This window comes from Drosophila subobscura, chromosome E, assembly GCF_008121235.1.
Source record: "Drosophila subobscura isolate 14011-0131.10 chromosome E, UCBerk_Dsub_1.0, whole genome shotgun sequence".
NCBI classification, from domain to species: domain Eukaryota; kingdom Metazoa; phylum Arthropoda; class Insecta; order Diptera; family Drosophilidae; genus Drosophila; species Drosophila subobscura.
The window spans coordinates 8,283,490-8,304,952 of record NC_048531.1 but is presented as its reverse complement, the minus strand read 5'-3'; the positions used below and the strand labels follow the sequence as shown (position 1 = coordinate 8,304,952).

Here is a 21,463-nt window from a genome sequence, read left to right as displayed (position 1 = left end):
TATTAAGGTATTCATTCTGCTTCTGCTGCAGGAGGACTGCTTCCCACCTGGACTGGAAAATGAACGACATGCTGGACTGCACTTAAAGGAACATTATGACAAGAACAGAACACTGCTTGCGGCCATCCAATGGGTACGAACTCCACCCGACCACGTCTGGGAGCTCTGTCCATCGCATCCACCGGTGGCCATGCCTTAAAGCGGCTCCTGCGTGAAGTACTCGTGCTCCAGGCAAACCAGAGCCGATGGCCGCATGCCTATGTCGAATGACAGCATTTGCTGGAAGGAGAAGGACGCAGATTAGCCAATGCATCGACAAAGAGCGGACAAAACGTACATTCAACAGGTCGTCGGAGTACTCGCAGAGGTTGGGACAGAAGTCACGTGGCCGCTTGGGAGGGCGGTGGGGGAAATGCTCCCGTGCCACAGAGATGGTTTTGGGCCACTGCTGATCCGTGGGTCGTCCCGTCAGCCTACAGATGAGAGTTTTAGCTACTAACTAGACGTTGATGTCGATTTTGCACCCACTCGAATATGCGGTCCAGCTGGTTCTTCTCCGATGTGCCCGGGAACAGAGCCTTCCGGTTGAACATCTCAAAGATGATGCAGGCGGCACTCCAGAGGTCCACGGAACTGTTGTAGGGCTGGGCAAGCAGCACCTCGGGAGCGCGGTACCACAGCGTAACCACCACCGAAGTCAGCTTCATCTCGGAGTCGTACGTCTTGGCCAGGCCAAAGTCGGCGATCTTTAGATGGCCCTGCGCGGAGACCAGAAGATTCTGTGGCTTCAGATCGCGGTGGATGATGCGATGAGAGTGCAGAAAGTCCACGCCGGTTAAGAGTTCACGCGACAGACGCTGCCATAGGATAGGTTCGATTAGTTGCCTTTTGGAGGTATTCCGTGTACTCACCTGGATTGTGGTGGGGCACATGCCCGATTTTGGCAGGCGTTCGATGAGGTCGGACAAATCCTGCTCCAGGTGCTCAAAGACCAGTAGAATCATCAGTTGACCGTCTCGCTCTAGAAACTGGCATACTTCGAACAGTCTGCAAGAAGAGGGGAAATCAGAAATGCTTTATACGTGCGGATGTGTGTGCATGCTGAGAGGGCGAGAGAATATTTTGCCAGATATCTGCGATACAGACCTTAGACCGACGCTGTCTAAAGCGCTAGTAGCCATACTGTGGGCAATTCTTGAACTACGAAAATCTCACTCCACACAGACCCAAGCCCACTTCTACGATATTGCGATCAAGCAGAGAGAGAGAGAGAGAGAGACACACACAGAGAGAATGAGTGAACACCTTACGCTTGCGGTGCTTAAGAGCGGCATCTAACATTCTGTTAGACAACAGTTTTTTCTCTTTTTTTTGCCGGTTATATATTTTCATAAAGCAAACTACTTTTTTCTACGTTTAGCACACATTTCAAGATTTCTTCTGAAGTTTCACGAGAAACTAACTAAAATTCTTCAGCAAAAGCTATTTCGTCAATCTGTGCCTTGTCTGGCATTTGTTTCTGATTTTGCCGGTTGCTCATACCAAACAACACGTTTGATATCAAACAACAGAAACACCAAAGCAACTTGTTTGAGTGTTCTCCCTCTCTGGATCGTTTTACCGTATATGAGTGAACAATGTTATTATATATACATATGTATGTGTATACATATGGTATGTGTGTATTATACGATAGCCGTTGAGTGCTAGAGAGTATTCTGCTCGCTGCTCTGGTTCTCCGAAGCGTACGTTATCAACAGAAAAGAGTCGAGCCGTAACAGTCGGCGCCACACTGTTTGACAGTGACAGACAGGCAGAAATACTGGGAGACGGGAGGGGAAACAACATTGTTGTGGCTTGGCTCTCTCTCTGTCACTCTCTTAGTGTGTGCCCCCGCCATTTCTTTCCCCCTTACACCACCCACACATCGCATGCATGCAGCAAGCGAGACGAGTCCCATGGCTGCTACCTGCATAGAGGCAAAGTGCTAGATAAACAGTGAACGACACGAACCGCCCACCGCACACAATCCGCGCTGACATTGTCGTTGGCCGTAATCAGCTGCTCCGGCTCGCCATTGCGAATATTAGTTGACAAATATGTAGTTGGGGCGCCACCCGGCCGGCCCCATTCCCAATCGCTGTGATAACGGTCGCCACACTATACTCACTTGACAATGTTGGCGTGATCGCTGGCATTGAGCTGCTTCAGCAAAGAGATCTCCCGCAGCGTGGACATTGGGACTCCGTTCTCATTGAGGGCGATGCGGACCTTTTTGAGGGCCACAATGTTGCCCGTAACTGTGTCCCGAGCCCTGTAGACAGTCCCGTAGGCGCCTGCAAGAGTGAAATTCGCAAATTGAGAACAGGGTGCATACATTCAAATGGAAATGTTAAATGTTAATCAAACAAAAGCAAATGCAAAAACAAAAAACAAACGCAACGCCAAGGCCAGATAAGAACAAGTGAAATTACCGAAATTCGCATGGATGGGGGAGAGGAGAGAGAGAGAAAGAGAGAGTAGTCAGCTGTGTTGATAGCAAGTGTAGAAAAAAGAACCGGCTGATTCGCGATAAACCCACCAACACGACCCATTTCGATTGAGTTTCGAGGTTGGAAGATGACGAAAGCAGGTAGCAGAGATAGCAGCAAAGAGAAAGAGCGATTCTATATCGATTCAAATGCTAAGGAAAATACACGATTTTGTCACCGGAAATTTATCACCCCAGACAGAGGCATGGCATGCGTGGGACAAGCCAGAAGCTATTTTCGTTGACATATCAGACGAGACATATTCCGCAAAAACAGCCAGAGAACAGTATATGTACAGAGAGGGAGAGAGGGGATAAGAGAGTGTGCCCGTGTACACCGTGCTGTTTAAGGAATCAAGCGCAAAGCGTATTAACGCTAGGTGAGATCGACTCACAATAGCGGCCATACGCTTCACCCCATATAAATTCACCTTGGGCCAAGCACCAAGGCCAAGCCAAGCTCCAAACAACAGTTCATTCTCGACTTCGCATTCAGCTTCGACTATTCGACGACTCGTTTTCGGCTTTTTTCTCGTTTTTGCCGAAAAAAATCAACATTTTGCACAAATCAAAACAACAACTAAACGGAAAGGTTGGAGAGCGAGAGCTAATGGGAAGAAGAGGAGCAATAATTGAATGAATGCGAAAAAGCTTGTACATGTACAACAAATGTATCGACATGTGTGTGCAGCACTCGTGAACATAATAGATGAAATTTAATTTTGTAGGTCTTACAATGTTAAAACCCAAGGTGAAGGGCCACCAATGGCAGAGGGGTTTCCGACTGAGCAACAGTTTTCTTTACGCTCCGCTTCCACCTGCTTACGCGTAGGCTGCCCGCCGCCAGCCCCATTCCGGCCAGTTCCAATGCGTTTCGCCCCTGACCAAAAGGCCTACAGACAACAAACCAGTAACGAAATCCATCATTAACATTCACAAAGCTTCACTCCCGGCTCGGTGACGTAATTTATTTAAGTTTATATACCGAAACAGTTCGGAAATTATCCCCAAAATGCGTGTGGCAGCCTCTTGACCGAGCATCGAGCTGGGATTCAAGAGATCGGTACCTATTTACGGACCAGGAACCACGTGGCCCCTGTAAATGAACCTGAAAAGTATGCAAGGAAATGAGAGAGAGAGGGCACTACTGATTCTCAATAGGGGAAGTTTCACGAGACTCCAGACTCTAGGTATAACTATTTCCCCTGGGCAGCGAATTAGTCACGGTTCACAGCGAACGATCTGCAACTCGCAAATCGATATTTATGGGGAAAATACTTGGAAGCAGCCTACACACCCACCTAGTATGACCTACAACAACAGTGCTAACAGTATTAACTACCCATCAACTGGATTCGTTCTTCGAGTCCAACCCGACCTATCCCAACGGTCTACAGCAGACGAAATCCGCTTTGCGTACATACCTGTTCCAATGATGTTGAGCTCTTCGTAGTTGAACGGGTCCCCGTCGCCAAAGTTTTTTCCGTGGGACATCTTCTGGCGCTTGTATTGAGGCGATTGTGACATGTGTATGTGCTTGTTTTGGATTTGGCTTCTTGGTTGGGATATTACAGTTACGTGGGTTTACGGGGGGACACGAGCTTTCATCGACACATAAAGGGCTGGACATGAGACTGCACTATTGAGAAAAACATCCATATATTAAATTTATACACTTGCAAGACTGTCATCTCTTCTATCGAACGAAAGCATCCTCGACCGCGTCCTTGGTTTCCGTGAGTAGTGGTGTAGTGTGACCGTTTATCAATGCGAAATAGTGTGGGGCACAAGAGAGCCAAAGACGGAGAGCCTACTGCACTGATAGCCTAACCAAACTTGCGATAAAGCTACGTGTGACAGGTGTTAATAGGCCCGAAATACTCCGCCTCTATATTTATTCTATGAACAGACGCCTCCGCTCTGGTGCTGCTGAGGTCATTGAACCTCGGGGGGGTTCTGTGCCAGCTAATGTTAATGTTTTCCGTTTTATTGCTTATATTTTATGCTCAGGCGATCGAGCGAGAGCGGCTTTACTTAGCTTTAGTTATGATTTATTCATGTTACTGTTGCTTGCTCGCTCTTCCACTTCTTTGTTGTGGCTTTCTTTGGCTTCCCTCCTGGTCCGTCGTCCGTCACTCTCTTTCTGACTCGTCTCTCTTATGCATCCTGTTGCTTTTACTCTCAAAGTCAGTGAAAGAACGACAGAGAGAGAAAGAGAGAGAGAGCAAACAAGTTAATGTTGCTGTGGTTGCTTTCGTACCGAAATAGAGAACCAAACCGACATTTTTTTTCCATTTGTCAATTAATTCTAATCGCGAGACGGTAAAAAGCAACAATAACACAAAAACAAACACAACAAAAGCTGCAAAAGCAACAAAACAGAAGCAAAGAGGAAGAGTAAAGCAGAAGCTAAGAGCACCAACACCGCCAACGACGACCGACTGCTCATGTACTCTAATTTATGCGCATGTATGGATGAAATGGATTAAGGAATCTGGAAAGCAAGAAATTGCTAAACAGTTAGTTTTGCAGCTCCACTGATAATACACCCCGAACACGAACACACGCACAAATACGGACTTTCTTCCTGCAGCCCCCGCATCATGTGTTGGATCTTTTTTTGGTTATTCCGGTGCTAACAATTTTTGGCCGGCTTCGCGTTAAACATACAGAGTATTTCAATGTCAATGTCGTGTTATACACATGTGAATTGTGTGTGTGTGCATGATATTAGTTAAATATTAAAATAAATGTGTTTTTATTTGTCAAGAGACCAACTCGACTCACACTCACACACACGCGTGCGATCGCACTCTAAAACAGACGTGATCTCTACACACAGGCGCACACACATAAATGAATAAAAAAATGTTGCCGAACAAACTTTTTTGGAAATTACTTTTTTAATCAGCAAGCAACCGAACCGCGATCACAGCACAGCAAACACCGACGCGGGCCTAGGTTGGGGCCATGCAGCAGTTTAATTAAGTTTCTTAAAACATAGATTTAACAATTTAACAATATTTGTAAGATCACGGCGAGGAAGTCGAAAGAGTCGAGTCGTTTGGTTGCAGTCTTTTGACTCACGCCTGCAAATGGCCACTCAAAGCGCCCCGTTTACGATATTGCTAACATGGCTCTCTCTTGAGTGCTTTGCGCAACAGCTCTGTTAAGAGAGAGCCGTAAATGTGTGCTCTTTGCAATTGCGGCGAAACAAAGCGCCTTACCACGCACAGCTTCGACAGACAGTTTCAGGTTACAGTTGCACTAATTTGGATGCCCCAAGTCCCCTAGGCTAAGGACAGACTTTTTTCCTTTGACGGCAAGCAAAAGTTCGCGCGCAGTGAACTGATTTCGAACTTGTAACGGACAGTGATGTTAAGTTTAACAGTGACACCAAAACGCCATCTATCGTCACATAGCGAAAGGTTTGACCCGCCATCTGGCGTTTTGTTGCAGATCGATTTATTTTCTGCAAAAACAGGTTGGCAGCCCGGGCCAGGGATGCAAAGAGAGTCAAGGCTTTTTCTAGATATGGCAACGCTAAGTGGAGACTTCATTCTGTTTGGCGCTAAATTTGAAATGGTAAAACAGGCCAGGGTAGAGCTCATCATTCCATATTGGAAATTATTGATTAAATGATAAGCTTATCGGCAACTCATCTACCCATATGCCACCATTTGATTATATCAGGTACGATTATATCCCACGTGGGCTTATTACCATTACAACTTTTTATTGATTTGCACTGTATTCGGTTGCGGATATTTCTGATACACAAAAAGCTCGCCATTTTAGATAAAATTTAAAAACGCATTGCTGCCTGAACTGTGGGGGTGCATGAAACGTTTTCAACGCTTTCATAAAAACCATTCCAAATCCAAAGTTCGAAATCATAGTTGGGCATTAAACTTACAATTTTGATTCTCATATACAACATTATTCAGGGGGCCTGTCAAAAAAAAATATATATATACATTAAAATATACAGGATAAAGCTTTTGTTGTCCTCGGCTGTTGTGTTGTCCCAATCTCAATGGCGCTGTAGATTCGGTTTTGAGCTCCCTCCCAGCTTGGGAAAGTTCTGTGACATTGCATGCGCCTGCTGATGGATATCCAAGTCGGCAGACAAAAGGACCTGCTTGCAGACAGCACACACTTCCAAGCTGGGCAGGGATTTGCGCTGGCCGGTTGATAGTTTGCTCAGATTCTGCTTGTACACCAGATAGAGCTCCTGGAACGAGAGAAAGAGAGAGCGAGGGGTTGATGGGGGAGGAATTCATTAATTCAACTCGGTGGTCGGTGGTCGGTGGTCACCTGTTGCTTGTTGATGTCGGGCAGCATCACGAGCAGTTCCGGAAATAGGCCATGAAATGCCTCTAGCATGGCGCATTGGCAGTGCTCGTAGTACGCTTGACCATTGCAGGAGCCGTCCCGAAACTTGAAGGACAACGATCTAAATTCGTTCAATGCCTCTGGCGTCTTGAGTATCTCTCTGAACTTGTCGACCAAATTCTAAAGACAGTAAAGAAGTAAAATGTAGATTAGGATTTGGTATCTCATCACAAAATGATTTGTTTACCTGATTCCTGGCTGGGGTATCTGGTGGATCGGTGTAGGAATATGTGCTGGGCACAATGTCATAGGACTCGCCCAGCGAACTGGTGAATGTCAGGTTGTTGGGTAACTTGGCCACCGAGTTAACTGTCACATTGGAGATAAATCCAGGCGGCGGCTTAAGGGGTCCAGCACCAGCACCAGGACCGGCAAGTCCAGGCGGAGTACGTGCCGGAGTTGATGCATTCCCATTGAGGGGTGGCTTTTGTTCGTTGTTATTGTTGTTGTTCTTCTCCTTCTGCTTCGGTTGACCGACCTTTGGCTGGTTCTCCTGATTGCTCTTCTTCTCCTTTGGCTTTTTATCCTTTTTACTTGGCTGCGGCTCTTGATTGTTGTTGCTGGCCTTCGGCACACTCTTGGGTGTCGGCAGCATTGGTGGAGGCGCCACCTTCGCTTTGCGGTTCTCCAGCTCTCGCTGTTTCTTCTCCGACGTGGGTTTGGACCAATTTAAGGCCGCCGATCCGTTGCTTGGCCTTGGGGCGGCTGCCCTGCTGGTGCTGGCACATGGCCCCAGGGTGGGAAACTCGGCTGATGTCAGCTTTGGTGCATTCTTCTTCATTGCCTCCGCACGTGCATTAGCCTCGGACTCCTCCTTTTGCACCATTTGGAGCTTGTGATAGGTGCTCGGATTGGCCACCGACACGTAGTCATCCACCAGAAGGCGATGCTTGGCCGATACATTCGTCATGTGCTCGGCAGAGGTGCTCGGCAGCATATCCTCTTCCAAGTTTCGCATGTTCTTTTTTCCTTTGCCCGCCGGCAGAGCGGGGAAATCGAACTGGGGTGTGGCTGGTTTCTTGCTCGCCGCTGGACGATTTGATACATGCAAAAGCATTCCGTTGTTGGGCTGCCCAGCCCGATTGCCACCAGAGGCAGCGCTCGCCGACTTCTTGAAGACAGCTGCCACGGGATGTTGAGACTGAGCGGCTCTGGCCGCCAGACTGCTACCACCAGCAGCTACGGCACCAGCGTTGCCACCGCCAAGAGCTGGAAAGTTCTCTTTGGTCCGCGCCAGTCCAGAGCTGCCGCTAAGATTGCGCATTGACGGCGGCGGCGGCCGCACCAATGAAACACTGGGACCAGCGGCAGCGCCACGCAGTGTTGGAAACTGCTCCTCGTTGCCGGCATCGATGCTGACAGCATGGCCGCCTCGCTGCTGCGAGCTCGACGGCGCAAAATCATCCAAATAGTCGTTGTTTTCGTCATTCCTGAAATGCCGAAAACGTTTATGGATGATGGATGACAGAGTCAGCGACCCACTCACCTCGCTCTCATATTGGCAATGCCCTGCTCATTCTGTCCGCTGCGTCCGCGCGGGCCAAGCGTAATCTCGAGCTGTAGAGTGCGTGTCTGCTTGGCTTGTTGCTTGTTCAGCGTCTTGCTGTGCATATTGGCCACATGGGCCTTGTACTCAATCTCATTGCGAAAAGCACCCACAAACTGCTCCGTGGCGCACTTTCCTTCCTCGCAGAGAAAGTGCTCCTGCCGGAAATGGTCCGCCAAATCTGTGTAGTCGTTGTAGAACTCGTTGCAGCCGTCGGCGTCGCAGAAGTGACAGAAGTAGTGCTCCCGTCGCAAGTGGCGGAACAGCTCATCCCTGTCCACGTATCGCTTCTTGCAGTACTCGCACAGCGGATGCCCGCGATGGGAGCGATTGTCTGGGTCGCCCTTGTTGTTATGCAAGCTCAGTTCGCTCTGGGTGTAGCAGCGTCGCTCGAAGGTGAATATCTTCAGAGTCTCCACGCATAGGTCGCAGTAATGCAAGTTGTGCTCACTCCGCACATGATTGCGAAGTCCTGCAAACGTCCGATATGGAGGCGCCTCGCATCTAAGTGGGGCAAAGGCAGAGCTATAGAGTGGAAATTACCTCGAGCAACTCGATTACATACTTTGGGCACGGATGATCGAGCAGCTGAAAGAACTTTTGCTGAATTTCGGCTGTGCAGAAGCCAATGCGATACTTTTTGCTGTAGAAATCCGAGCGGCTGTTCGCCTCCAGCTCCCGATACGGCAGCTTCTCCAGCGTAAACAGAACCTTCATGGTTTATGGGCAAAGAAGGGTTTATTTCAGGTGCTGAAGATGCATGCAACACGCTATTACCTTGGACAGAACGTGGCGACAAATCGGACACTCGTTTTGCTGGCACAGCACCCGCATTCGCGTCGAGCATTCATAGCACACGGGGTGGTCGCAATCTCCAATAGAGTAAATGTCAAAGTTCTTGAAGCACACTACACAGGCGTTGTCGTCGTTGGTCGTGTCCAGTGTAATCTCTGCGGGCTTCACAACTGCAGCAACAACGTCACCAGCATGGTTGGTGCTGGCCCTTGGTCGCCGCTGATTGCCCCTGTTCGTGCCTCTCTGCTTAAAGTTGTGCATTTTGTCGGCCAGAGGGGGAAAGTTACTTGTTGCCAAGGTCTTTGATTTGCGAGTCTAAAAACGCTTCTGGTGTGTTGTATGGACTGTGAACTTGGGTTCTTCCAGATGTCGCAGCCTATTTAGCTTGCGTTTGGGTGTGTAGCACCAAAAAAACCTTTAAAATCTGATTTATTTAATATTTTCCACAACACGAGGAAACACGACGACAATTTTTTAATTTTTTTTGGTATTTTTTGTTGTTGTATTTAATCGAATAGTTTATTCCGATTGACTGTTCAAACTTAACACACTGAAGACCCCCCTTTTAAATAGGTAAGCACTATGTCCAAATTGGCGAAATAAAACTGCTTGTTAATGTTTATTATAGCCGTCCATCCCCTCTGCTCACGAATAAATTCGAATGGGCACCGTTTCATTCAGCTAAACTGCTTTAAAAATCTTTAAGTTTAATTAATTTCTTAGTTTACCCTTAAACACCCATTGGTCAACAGTAGGTTAATCGTTTTCGGTCAATGACATATTTACTCGATTTTAATATTCCGTTTAATATTGCAATCCAACTTAGACTCTCAGCCGTTGAACTATAATTTTATACGATTGTATAATACATTTGCCACAAGGTTGGCCTACTCTTCATGACTTCTTTTATTGGATTGTTTACAAAAAACGAAATAAATAAACGCTACGTAATAAGAATATTTTGTTACGTTATTTGACAATTTGTTGCTGGCCACCCAGTAGTATGTTCCTCTGTGTACCCTGTTTCCATTATTTAATATAAACATTTCGTTTTCAAAGCTACTCTTAAACATAATAATGCCCTAATGTTTTTATTTTATGCACAATTTGTTAATATATCTCTAAAACGCAGATTTACATTCATTTTTTTCATTGATTAGAGACAAAGATTTCCAGCATGTTCTCAATTCGAGGACATCCTTCCCTCCAAGGGTACTTACTTATTCTTATTATTATTATATTGAATTTTTCACATTATGGTCAGGGAAATTATCTTTCACCGGAACTGAGATTCTACGTTTTTGAAGAATTGCCTTGCCTGGACAGGGCCTCGTAGGTGACATCGTATTGCAGAAGAAATATAAAAAAGTTTGCAGAGGCCACCAGAAGCTGTAAATCAAAATTGAAAGCTTAAGATTTCACTGATTAAGATATAATCTTACAGCCGAAAGGTATTTGAGATCCAGTGCAATGACGCCGCAGACCACATGCTGTCGCACATTTGTTTGCAATTGGAGGATAAAGTGGTTGAGGGTCTCCAGAAGATCAGGGTCCACACACTGCACACCATTCAACAGGGCCAAGCATTTGAATTGCTGCAAGGAGCACTTTTAGTGCAGTTCTAAATGGGAACTTGGACACCTACCTCCTGCTGCACTTTGTGATTGAAGTAGAGGATGCTGTGCACCTTGCCCATATGCATGGCCAGCCACAACACCTGGTAGAGCCACCTGGTCGAATCTGTCATCTCCGGAACGTCAATGCCCTTGTACACAAGGAACAGATTGAGGTTAAAGTTGAAGAAGCAGCCAATCACCAGCAAGACAATGGAATATTGGTATGCTGTGTTCACCAGCTTGGTGAAGCGTGTCAATTCAGTGTGCTGCAAGCGCAGCTTGTGTACCTCCCACCGACGTGGGAATTGCTGGAGCTCCCGTTGCAGCGAGCCAGTGACTGCAGACTGGCGCCAAGCGATGCCCTGCAAGAGGACATAGTACTGGATGAAGGAGAGGCTGCTGATGATATTGGGCATCACATAGCTGTTGATGCTGAGTACTGCCTTGTAGACAACAAATCTCTGGCTGCAAATATCAATGACAAATGCTGAGCAGGCCAACACCATGACCAGCGACAGCTGTACCCGCAAAAATCGCTTGCTCTGCTGGCACTTGATCGTATATCCCCTTTCCAGATCTGACTTCACGATGCTATCAAGCACGGCGGGAATCCTGTGTCTCCATTGAAATGTGATTATCAAGATTGAGGCAATGTGCACCACGTAGATGGCCGATTCCACGGCATTCAAATAGCAATCGAGGGATACCTTGTTCAGGGTGTTGAGCACCAATTCCCAATAGGAGGCCTGACAGAACCAGCCGTAGCACACAATCATCCAACACATATGAAGATGACGGTAGACTCTGCCCTGGCGACCAGGCAGCACACCAATGGGCGCGGTGTTGGCCAGCACAGAGATCCAAAGTAGCCACTGCAAGCCTTTGTAGAGCCGCTTGGAGTTCACTTTATACTCCTGCTGAAGCGCCGGATGACTGAAATGGTAAGAAACAATTATATGCAAGTTTCAGTCTATTAATCTTCTTTTTACCCTCTTGGCAAAGGCTTTGGACTCTTGCGTGGTACTTTCTTCGGCTTCCACATGTCGAATGCTTCGAGTATATTAAGGACTCTTTCATGCATCCTTCCAAATGCTTTGACCTGTCACAGGGACATTAATCAATCCAGCCAAATGATGTTTCTTCACCTGTTTCTTAATCATTAATGAAACTGCCGTGCAGATGAGCAGTTCAAGTTGCAATCGCTGGGGAGCTCTCCTGCTGACCATCAGCCGTTGCCTGGCCGTGGCTCCCACGGCACGGAAGGGATTTGCTCGATGGATCCACTGTCTTTGGTGCGTGGTTCTGCTGGGCTACGTGTGGACCGGCTGCATCTGGAAGTGCGTTGTGTTTGACGCCGAAATGCCGACCATCGAGAAGCTGCTGTTTCTGATGGAGTTCCCAGGCAACATAACGATCACTGGCCTCCTGGTGTACCACGCTGTTCTCAATAGTCCGTACGCCAAGGAAGTGGAGACGCAGATTCATCGCCTAATCTGCGAGCAGGATGTGGCAGTGGCACAGAGAATTTACCAGCAGCACGGGAAGAGAACTCGCCTCCTGCTCGTGTACACCATCGTGTTCCACGGTGTCTGCGTTGTGGTGGATATTGTTAATTACAAATTCAACTGGTGGACCACATGGATCAGCAATAGTGTCTTCAATTTGCCTGCTCTGATGATCAGCCTTGGTGTGCTGCAATATGCCCTCGCCGTGCACTTTCTCTGGCTGCTGCAGGCGCATCTTTGCCACCGTCTGGCGGAACTTCAAATGCGTCAAAGGCCACCCAAAGGTATCGTAAACCTCGACGCGCGCTATGATCTGTTCTTTGCAGCCCTGGTGGATGCTGGCGGATGCTCTTCTCAGGTGTTGGAGGAGCTGCGCTCAACGTACACTGCCATAGATCGCCAGCACAGGCAGTTGCTGGACAAGTTTGGCCCCTTCCTGCTGCTCAACTTTGGAAACTCTCTCTGCAGCTTCTGCTTGGAGCTCTACATGGTCTTCAACTTCTTTGAGCAACCGCAATGGGCAGCGGGTATGTTACTGTTCTACCGCCTACTGTGGCTCGTCATGCACGGCGGACGCATCTGGATCATCCTGGCCGTCAACGAACAGCTGGTGGAGCAGGAGTGCCACTTGTGTCTTCAGCTCAACCAGCTGGAGGTGTGTGGCAGCCACCTCGAACGCACCATTAATCGTTTCCTGGTGCAGCTCCAGACGAGCATCGGACAACCGTTGCTCGCGTGCGGCGTCATTGATTTGGACACGTTGGCAATGGGTGGGGTAAGGAACCGACCGAATCAATTAACTCTTTAGTTGAAACAATTAACGGATTTTGATGTTTCTTGACAGTTTATCGGCGTGCTGATGGCCATTGTGATATTCCTAATTCAAATCGGACTGGGTAATAAATCACTAATGGGCGTTGCCCTCAATCAATCAAGCTGGATATATGTTTGAATAAAATGCCTCAACCATTTGGTAGGCTGGGCAGTTCTTTGCGTGGTGCCAGAGAACGCAGTGGCTGGAATGGTTCGTTTGAAAACGATCACTTGCGCTGACTGCTATATGTACTTGGTATCGATCAAAGTACTCGATAACGGAACTCTTTCGATAGCAGCCAGAGTTGTCGCCGTTTTATTTTTTCAATTTAATGAATAACCGCTTTTATATCGAGTAATTACGCACTTGCCTAATTAATTGGTTTTTAATTTAGTGGAACCACAATCTTTGTTATGTTATCATATGTTATTCCCGTTACTTTTTTCTGCTAATACAATCACTTATCAGTTGTTTTGATAAGCATTCTATTGTTTTCAATTGGACATCTGGTGCAATGTGATCGTTTGGTAAATGAATGCCATTATCTTGAAACGTTGTACAGACGCCACTTGCCATTCCGGCATTGAAACAGATATAAAAACACACACACACATATACACACGTATAGATGTAAGATTGTCATATATTAATTATCGGAACGAATTTTCATTACGCCAAACAGCGATATAGATATGTTCAGGCACACGATTGGAGGATGACTTCCAAGTAAATCGATCTGAGAGACAGACAGTGACAAGGAAGAGATAGAGCTAAAAAGAAATTAATTTCAAGCATCGCTGAAGTCTCATAAATTTCGCGTTATAAATGTCTGCAAATAAAGAATCTACTATATGCCCAAGAATTGTAAAATGCTTAAGCCGAGAGGCGCAGCGTGGAGTGGCAGAGATGAAGCAATTAAATGAAACGAATCAAATACTGTTGTGCGATATACAAACATACATACATACATGTGTAAATACATACATACATACATACATACATACATACATACATATGTACATATGCAACGTCAATTACCGACATTGACTTTGAAAAGTGCGCCTTGAGATCTCTGTTCTCGGTTCTCAGATCTCGACTCTTGTCTGGACTCGAGTCTCGGGTTAAGTGGTGTCTCTTGGTGCACCAGATCAGCAGTAGAGTGGCGGACCGGAAGCGTGTGCCCGGCATGGACAGACTGTTGCATATCGCGTGGCACATTATCCTACCTAAAACCTGTCGCTACCTGTCGTCGCCATCGATTCAAAACTAATTAGCGGGCAAGCGACGCACATTTGCATCTGTGTGCAATACACAATCACTGCGGAATAGAGAGATTTATGATACGGGCAGTTTGGCAGCCGGACAGACAGATTGTCGAGACGGTGGCAGATGCAGATGAAGATCAGCATTTGTTTAATGGTTTCCCCGACTATAATTAGAATCCGTTTTGGGGAAATTCGTCAATCTAGTCGCCGTTGTGGTCGCCTCAGGCCTCAGGTCTCAGTCTTCAGCTGATAAGCCGATGCCGGATTGCTAGAAGTAATAATAAATTCGATTTTAATGGAAGCCTAAAAGTTCATACAGCTTATCGGCTTCTGGGGCTCGACCCCTGCAGGGGTCTGGTTCAAAATCCAATTAGTTGCGTTCCGGGAATCTGTCTAATGTGAATGTCACCAAATAGAGAGGGACATACCACACATGTTACCGGGGGATGGATTGTAGTGGTGCAGATTTCAAATATGAACACAGCAATCAATGCCATATAAACTTGAGCAACCCCCATAAAACGCCGAACAATCAAGGCCATAAGGGGAGGTTTAAGTAAACAAAACGTATGTACAAAAAACGCCTGAGGGAACAAAAAACTGCGCAAAAGTCAAAGACGCTTTTTTCTTGCTGTGCTGTGCTATCGATCGCCATATGGAATACTGCAACCCCCCACGGAGAGTTGCTTGCCAAAATAATTACTCTCGTGTAAGTAAATGGCGCATGCGCCCCTATACACGCACCGCAACCGCAGCGCAATCACATCCTCACCCACCCAGGCAGAGAGAGCGAACACCAAGAAGGCGAGAGAGCGACGACTATGACGCGCTGTCTCCCTCTTTTCTTGCATGCACAGACCAGAGCGATCATGTCTTGCTTTGCCTTTGCCCACAGCCCACATCGCTCAGATCCATTCGACTCGTCGACAGAAACAGTCGCGTCAACCGTTAAACATATCGGGCAAGAGCGCGTGCGTGCGTGTGTGGACAAGAGTGAACCGTTTTTCGCGTTAGTTTACCCAAAGCTTATAACTCTGTGCTGTGCTGTGGTGTGGTGTTCTGTGACGCGGCTAAAAATAAGTGCAAACTGCTCAAATCAGAATTTAATTGTCTCTGTTCTTTTATCAGACGAGAGCTGATAAAAAAAGCCACAAACATACATACATACGAGGAAGTGGGAAGAACAGAGCACATTATCTCTACTGAATGTACACAGGGCAAAACTTGTTTCGAGAAGCCTCTTGTGCAAATTGCCGATCAATTATATGTAAAGAAGGAAAACGGCAGCAAACAGCCAACAAAGAAAATAAACAAGTATCTACATAGTACATTGTACATACAAAATTATATACGAGTTCGCTTGTAGGGAAAAGTCTCTAAGGGCATCGCATCCCAGCCCAAGCGGTTTATCTTGATGTCAAAGCTTATCTCGCGTCGCCTCGAGAGCTCTCAGTGAGGGTGTTCGTGCCGGGAGTGTGCTGTGTGTGTTATGTGAGTGCGAGTGAGTGCACAGCCAAAGCTCTAGCTAATACAGCAGCCGAGTGGACTAGACAGACAGTCGCTCAGACCCAAGAGCACGCTCCGCGATCAGATCGTCTAACTGAGATTCCATTCCCTGGCTGCCAGAAGTTACTCTTCCGCTTGATTAATTGTGCGTATCGCATCCATTATGACAGCTGAGACACTCAAACCGTTTATAACACCAACGAGTGCCGCCGGCAGTTTTCCGGCCAAGCAATCGAGCGCGGCGAAAGCCCAGCGCAAGACTCGACAGATCATCCCAATTGTCTTGAGTGTCGTGGGTCTGGCCCTGGTTGTTGCCATCCTCAGCCTAACGGTAAGTGTTAGCCGAAAAATTGATTTAATCGATGATTGGTTGAGCGTGCAAAGGTGTGAGCAATCCGCAATCAGCGAGAATTCCCCACTGATATGAGAATATTGCAATTCTTTTTTACTCCAAATAGTGTAGCTACGTATCATAAATGTGTCCACTTGATTGGCAATTTGAAGGGATACCAATAATTTACGAGACGAGATACCACATTGAACCACTTTAAACCGGTTCACATTCCCACTCATTTCTAGCGAAATATTGTTTCAGTAGCCTGCCAGTATCTAACACAACAATATATGCAAATTGAACTTCTATATACTGTACATATTTATTTAAACTCACCTCTCCTCCCCCCAAAATCGTAATCTCAAAATGAATATTTAACCTCTGGCACGCTTCTACCTCCAAAGATGTTTGTCATTAAGTCTTTGTTTATGCCAAATGAATATAATATAAAAGCAGAGTGTATTAGGCGTGACCGTCAGAGATACATATGAATTCACGGTTTGGGTCTGTTTAATTTGGCACCCGACTATATTTAGGTTCGTCGACGTCGTTGTCTGATCCGTGGCATGTCGTCACCAACAAGTCTTTGGGCCAAATCGCTTCCTAATGATCCAACTAATCCAAACAAGCCGCAAGACATCACACAGCAGCGGATGCAAATTCTCGTATACATTTATCAGATACTTTTTGTTTGTTATTGTTGTACCGATTTAGTTGGGGATGATACTGCCCTGCCGCCGCTGTTCTGTTCTGTTCTGCTCTGCATTTCGAGCTTGTTTTCACTCGATAAAATAAATCTCTGCTCTGTCATGACTTCATCTGCCATGGGGACTGTTGGATCATGTATTTTCCCTCTGATAGCTTGTTGCAGAATTGTTCTACAAAACTCGACAACAAAATTTGCAATTCTAAAGAAATACGAGACTTAGATTTAGAGTTATACAACGCTGTGCTTGCTGCAGTTTTTAGTTACATACATTTGCATGTACATTTTATGTATGTATGTATAGCGCCCATTCCAGACGGACTACTCCTTGACACACTCAATCTCAACTTTGGCTTAAGTGAACGGAAATCGTACAATTGTCAATTGACTTGTAAATGATTGGACTTGCCTTGGCTTCAGCTTGACGTGAGCCACCAACTATTGTTTTCTCCATAAATCTTTGTTAAGATTTTCCAATTCAATTTTGAGCCCCCTTCCCACATCCTGACTAGTGACCAGCGACCAGCGACTGACCCTCATCAGGGCACCGTGAAAGTGACAAACTGCAGGCGCTACAATCGATCTATAGATAAGCCCATAATGGAAAGTGGCTCACTGGAAACAGCAGCCCCCGGCCACGAGCCACAAGCTCGCGAGAAACAAGTTTCTTGGGCCGATGTACTGTCCATAATTTATACAAGAATTCAGTACAAGTTTTATTTTTATTTTTTTTGTCCCTGCCGTACAGTGGCTCAAGTTGAGCCATTCTTTTTTTTCCATTTCGGGTGTCGCAGTCGAAATATGAATATATTTGAGTATATGTGAATGTACTCGTATGTATTCTTCTGTGGCTGCTCGCCCCGAATGTTAATGATCCATTAAAAAGATTATGTGCCTGAGTGGCGATGTCGGTACCGTCGACGTTTCTTTATGAAATCTCTCTCTCTCTCCCCGGCCTGTCTACTCTCTCTCTGACTTTGTCTGCCTGTCCATCTATCTGTTTGTTCAGTTATATTTTATTTTTCGTTTGTTTTTGTGGGTGTCAAAAGTTCGGCTGTTGGGTGTTATATGATGTGTGGGGCTGAAGCACCGTCTATCGACCATAATTGAAGCGTATTAAATTAATTGCGAAAGTGCTGGAGATAACACCAAAGTGTTTAATAGTTTTGGATTAGATCAGTCGCCTCCTAATAATATATTTATATGTGCAACTTTTCAGATCTGGCAATCGTCGCGTGTCACGCATCTGGACAAGGAGCTGCAGAGTCTTAAGCGGGTCGTCAGCAGTCTTCAGCAGCGTTTGGGCATACAATATCTGGACGAGCTTGACGATTTCCAAAAGGAGGTGAGTCAATAAACAAACTATAACTTGCTTATTCAAGTAGCGTTTGCAGCTGATTGAGAGAGAAGTCGTAACATTGGTCTTTGGTAAATACAAAGTCAAGCAATTGTGGGCCTCAAAGCGTTCAAAATATTATTGTTTTTTGTGTGAACCATTACCCTGTGCGTGAATGGTACATGGGACTAGCAAAAGTGGCTGCTTAAACACAGCTACTAGAATGGGATAGCCATGGGGTAGCATAGGGTACAACTGAGTCGAGTGGATTCACTCGACATTTGTTTCATCTCTTTCGAAAATATGCCTACGATGTGTATATGTGTGTGGCAATAGTGTGGCACACACATATTTATAGAAATGTCTGCTAAAATTAAAATATATTCTCAAAGAATTTTCATCTTTTTACGTTTTACGAACGCAAAAACAAAAAGCCGCAAACGAATAGTGATAGATTATGATAATACGTATAATGAGAACAGAAAGAACACTCAATTAACCATGAGATACATTCGGTGACGACGAAGCGCCAGCCGGTCACAGTAAATTTATGGCCCACAAAGCCCCCCAGTGACATGGGGCAAAAGCCCAAATAATTCTCTATTCCATCCAACGGGTGGCAGATATACAATATGTATATATAATAATTGATATGTAGATGGATCCGTATCCGTTCAAGGCAAGAGTTTGCTGTTGGGTTTATGCGTTTGCAGCCAAAAGTGACGATTGATCTGATCTCATCAAATGGCCTAATGGCCAGAGATCGTTTTAAGATTTATTTATACAATTTTTGTGTCTGCGGAAATTGGGACTGGGACTGGGGCTGGGCATCTGTGCAGGCAATTCTCTAGAGTGTTTTTTTTTTGCGTTTTTGACTTTTTGTTGCTGCGAGAGGCGCGAGGCGCCATCAATTAGAGATGATGATGAAACAGCATTTGGCTTTGGGTCATGCGTCGCGTCTATAAATGAACTCCCAAATGAATTTAAGATATGAGCAGGACCTGCGGGCTAGCTGCAGTCACGTACCCGTACTGGGCCAAGTCTCGTAATTCTGACCTCAAATGTGGACCTACTCCTTTTGCAGTACGAGAATGCGCTCATTGAGTTTCCCAACAAGCTGGATGGCATCCCCGACGATGATGACGACGACGGCGATGGCGATGGTGATGAGGACATAGACGCAGATGCTGATGATGAGGTGGACGGCTTCCCCGACTTCGACCCAGATGAAACCAGCAGCCTCTATGACGAGTACGATGAACCGGACGACACCACGCCAGCGCCTAATGTGGAGGAACCGGATGGCAACACCAGCGCCTCATCTGCCTCGAACGACGACAATGTCTACGAAGACTTTACCAATTACAACGACTCCAAAAAGAAGAAGATTGGGTAAGCAAGACTCACAAATACTTTGAATTTGAATCCTTTTATTGATCGATGTGTCCAACAGGAGGAAGTCTCGCTCGATTGCTGAAGCCGATGTCCGCAATGAGCTGCAGACAGCCCAGGCCAACCAAACGGAGCAGACTGAGGCCAAGGAGAGGTGAGTGCCCAGCACCTAGACACCTAGAATTCACATTTAACCAGACATTTTTCCAGCACACCATCAGTGCAGCATCACCATCGCCGCAAGCTGAGGCCCCGCACCAGTCGCCAGCGGGTTCTGGTCCGGAAAGGTGTGTAACCGCAAAATCAATTGGCTTTGAACTAATTCCAAAAGGAAACCCAAAACTCTATTTGATTTGTGTCTCTGTTAACTTGCAGGTGAATCTCTTATTTCAGCCAAATCCACAACCAATTCCGGCTCCCGCACCCCAGCCGCTCACTTCCATCTGAATCGCAAGGTGTCGCACCACAATGCCCCCATTCAACTGAGTTGTAAGTGCCACACCCACATTCCTACCACATTGAAGGAGCTCTGATGCTAATCTCTGATTTTCCGCAGCGCACCAGGGTGACATGTACATTGGACATGCCACAGCGGGCAGCGACACCGCGTGGCAGGAGTACTTCAGTGTCAGCAACGGAGTACTGACGGCGCATCAGCCGGGCCTGTATTACGTGTATGCCCAGATCTGCTACAACAACACGCACGATCAGAACGGGTTCATTGTGTTCCATGGCCACAACGCCTTCCTTCAGTGCCTGAACACGGTGCCCACGAACATGCCCCAGAAGGTTCACACGTGCCACACCAGCGGCCTGATCCAACTGCGCGAACAGGAGTCGATCCACCTGCGTGACATTCATCGCGATCGCAACGTACTGCTGAGGGACTCCAACAATCGCAGCTACTTTGGCATCATCAAAGTGTAGGCTGGAGAACGAAGACCAAGCCGCCTCGTGGCCAGTTTAAGCTTTAGTAGTCCTGTCCCTGCGGTGGACTGCTCGTGAATACGATCCATCGCCTGCATGGATCCCTTAGTTTGTAGCCCTTCTTAGCCTTAGTTACACTCATAATCTACCCATAATCTCAAGCCGAGTCATGCACAATGAACGGAGAAATCAATCATATTTATTTTGTAAATATATTCCTCTACGATACCATGAAAAAGTGAATAAAAATCTAGTTCAACTTGTAAACTTTCATTTCCACATGAACACAACACAGATTATGCCTTAAAGGAGTGATTGGTAGCTTGATGGTTGCCATTGTGCACCTTTTACATTGCTCCTTTCAATTACTTTAAATCTGCATTTCTGCTTTTGTGCAAAACTGAAGCCGCACGTACCAAAGAGGCGGTGGTGTTGGCTGTGGGTCCTGGTCCGGGCAGGTTATTCATAACCATGGCAACGGCCAGGTCCAGTGCACGCCCACCTTTTTGCTATATTTGGTCAGCAGCCCCATCAATGCCAATGTACACGCATTGGACATATCGGACCATAAATGGAGGGTACAGTTGGACAAGCAGCGACAGCAATGCGACTTGACGTCAAACAGATTGCCGATGCGCTGCAGTGCCAAACGGAGCGGAGATTCATCTATGTGCGAGTACAGCGAAATCAGTGCAAGGCATAAGTACATACCTAGCTCTCACATATGTACATAGTACGTATTACATGTGCAGGTAGGTAGGTATATTCAATAACTCCCGAAGAGATCATCGGGAAT

At 46.4% G+C, this 21,463-nt stretch overlaps 5 protein-coding genes across 9 annotated transcripts; 2 read left to right on the top strand and 3 right to left on the bottom strand.

The window, feature by feature from the left end:
- Positions 1–20: 20 nt before the first annotated feature.
- Positions 21–5,605, bottom strand: LOC117891662 (cyclin-dependent kinase 4). 2 transcript variants are annotated; one of them, XM_034797218.1, is made up of 7 exons: positions 5,430–5,605; positions 3,955–4,169; positions 2,171–2,336; positions 912–1,047; positions 529–857; positions 338–473; positions 21–279 (listed from the first exon to the last, which is right to left on the bottom strand). In XM_034797218.1, the coding sequence occupies exons 2-7, from the start codon at positions 4,055–4,057 to the stop codon at positions 196–198; spliced, it is 954 nt and encodes a 317-aa protein (XP_034653109.1). In that variant the 5' UTR covers positions 4,058–4,169; positions 5,430–5,605; the 3' UTR covers positions 21–195. The 2 variants fall into 2 exon arrangements, with proteins under 2 accessions (XP_034653109.1, XP_034653110.1); XM_034797219.1 differs by lacking the exon at positions 5,430–5,605 and adding an exon at positions 5,318–5,405.
- A 696-nt stretch (positions 5,606–6,301) lies between these two features.
- On the bottom strand, positions 6,302–9,747 carry LOC117892445 (E3 ubiquitin-protein ligase ZNF598). The gene is made up of 6 exons (XM_034798687.1): positions 9,249–9,747; positions 9,037–9,182; positions 8,412–8,975; positions 7,113–8,355; positions 6,848–7,045; positions 6,302–6,764 (listed from the first exon to the last, which is right to left on the bottom strand). Exons 1-6 carry the CDS (start codon positions 9,525–9,527, stop codon positions 6,564–6,566), a joined length of 2,631 nt encoding a protein of 876 aa, XP_034654578.1. The 5' UTR covers positions 9,528–9,747; the 3' UTR covers positions 6,302–6,563.
- A 699-nt stretch (positions 9,748–10,446) lies between these two features.
- Positions 10,447–11,924, bottom strand: LOC117892682 (putative gustatory receptor 59f). Its single transcript, XM_034799087.1, has 4 exons — positions 11,872–11,924; positions 10,912–11,815; positions 10,709–10,861; positions 10,447–10,655 (listed from the first exon to the last, which is right to left on the bottom strand). The coding sequence occupies exons 1-4, from the start codon at positions 11,922–11,924 to the stop codon at positions 10,560–10,562; spliced, it is 1,206 nt and encodes a 401-aa protein (XP_034654978.1). The 3' UTR covers positions 10,447–10,559.
- On the top strand, positions 11,682–13,630 carry LOC117892451 (putative gustatory receptor 59e). Its single transcript, XM_034798700.1, has 3 exons — positions 11,682–11,823; positions 11,885–13,162; positions 13,232–13,630. Exons 2-3 carry the CDS (start codon positions 12,062–12,064, stop codon positions 13,337–13,339), a joined length of 1,209 nt encoding a protein of 402 aa, XP_034654591.1. The 5' UTR covers positions 11,682–11,823; positions 11,885–12,061; the 3' UTR covers positions 13,340–13,630.
- Positions 13,631–15,376: 1,746 nt separating this feature from the next.
- Positions 15,377–20,934, top strand: LOC117892450 (protein eiger). Of its 4 annotated transcripts, none has more exons than XM_034798699.1 (7): positions 15,377–16,303; positions 18,232–18,357; positions 19,433–19,740; positions 19,802–19,894; positions 19,951–20,027; positions 20,134–20,229; positions 20,297–20,934. In XM_034798699.1, exons 1-7 carry the CDS (start codon positions 16,136–16,138, stop codon positions 20,665–20,667), a joined length of 1,239 nt encoding a protein of 412 aa, XP_034654590.1. In that variant the 5' UTR covers positions 15,377–16,135; the 3' UTR covers positions 20,668–20,934. The 4 variants fall into 4 exon arrangements, with proteins under 4 accessions (XP_034654590.1, XP_034654588.1, XP_034654589.1 ...); XM_034798697.1 differs by having other exon boundaries at positions 20,116–20,229; XM_034798698.1 differs by having other exon boundaries at positions 19,939–20,027.
- The last annotated feature ends 529 nt before the right edge of the window (positions 20,935–21,463 follow it).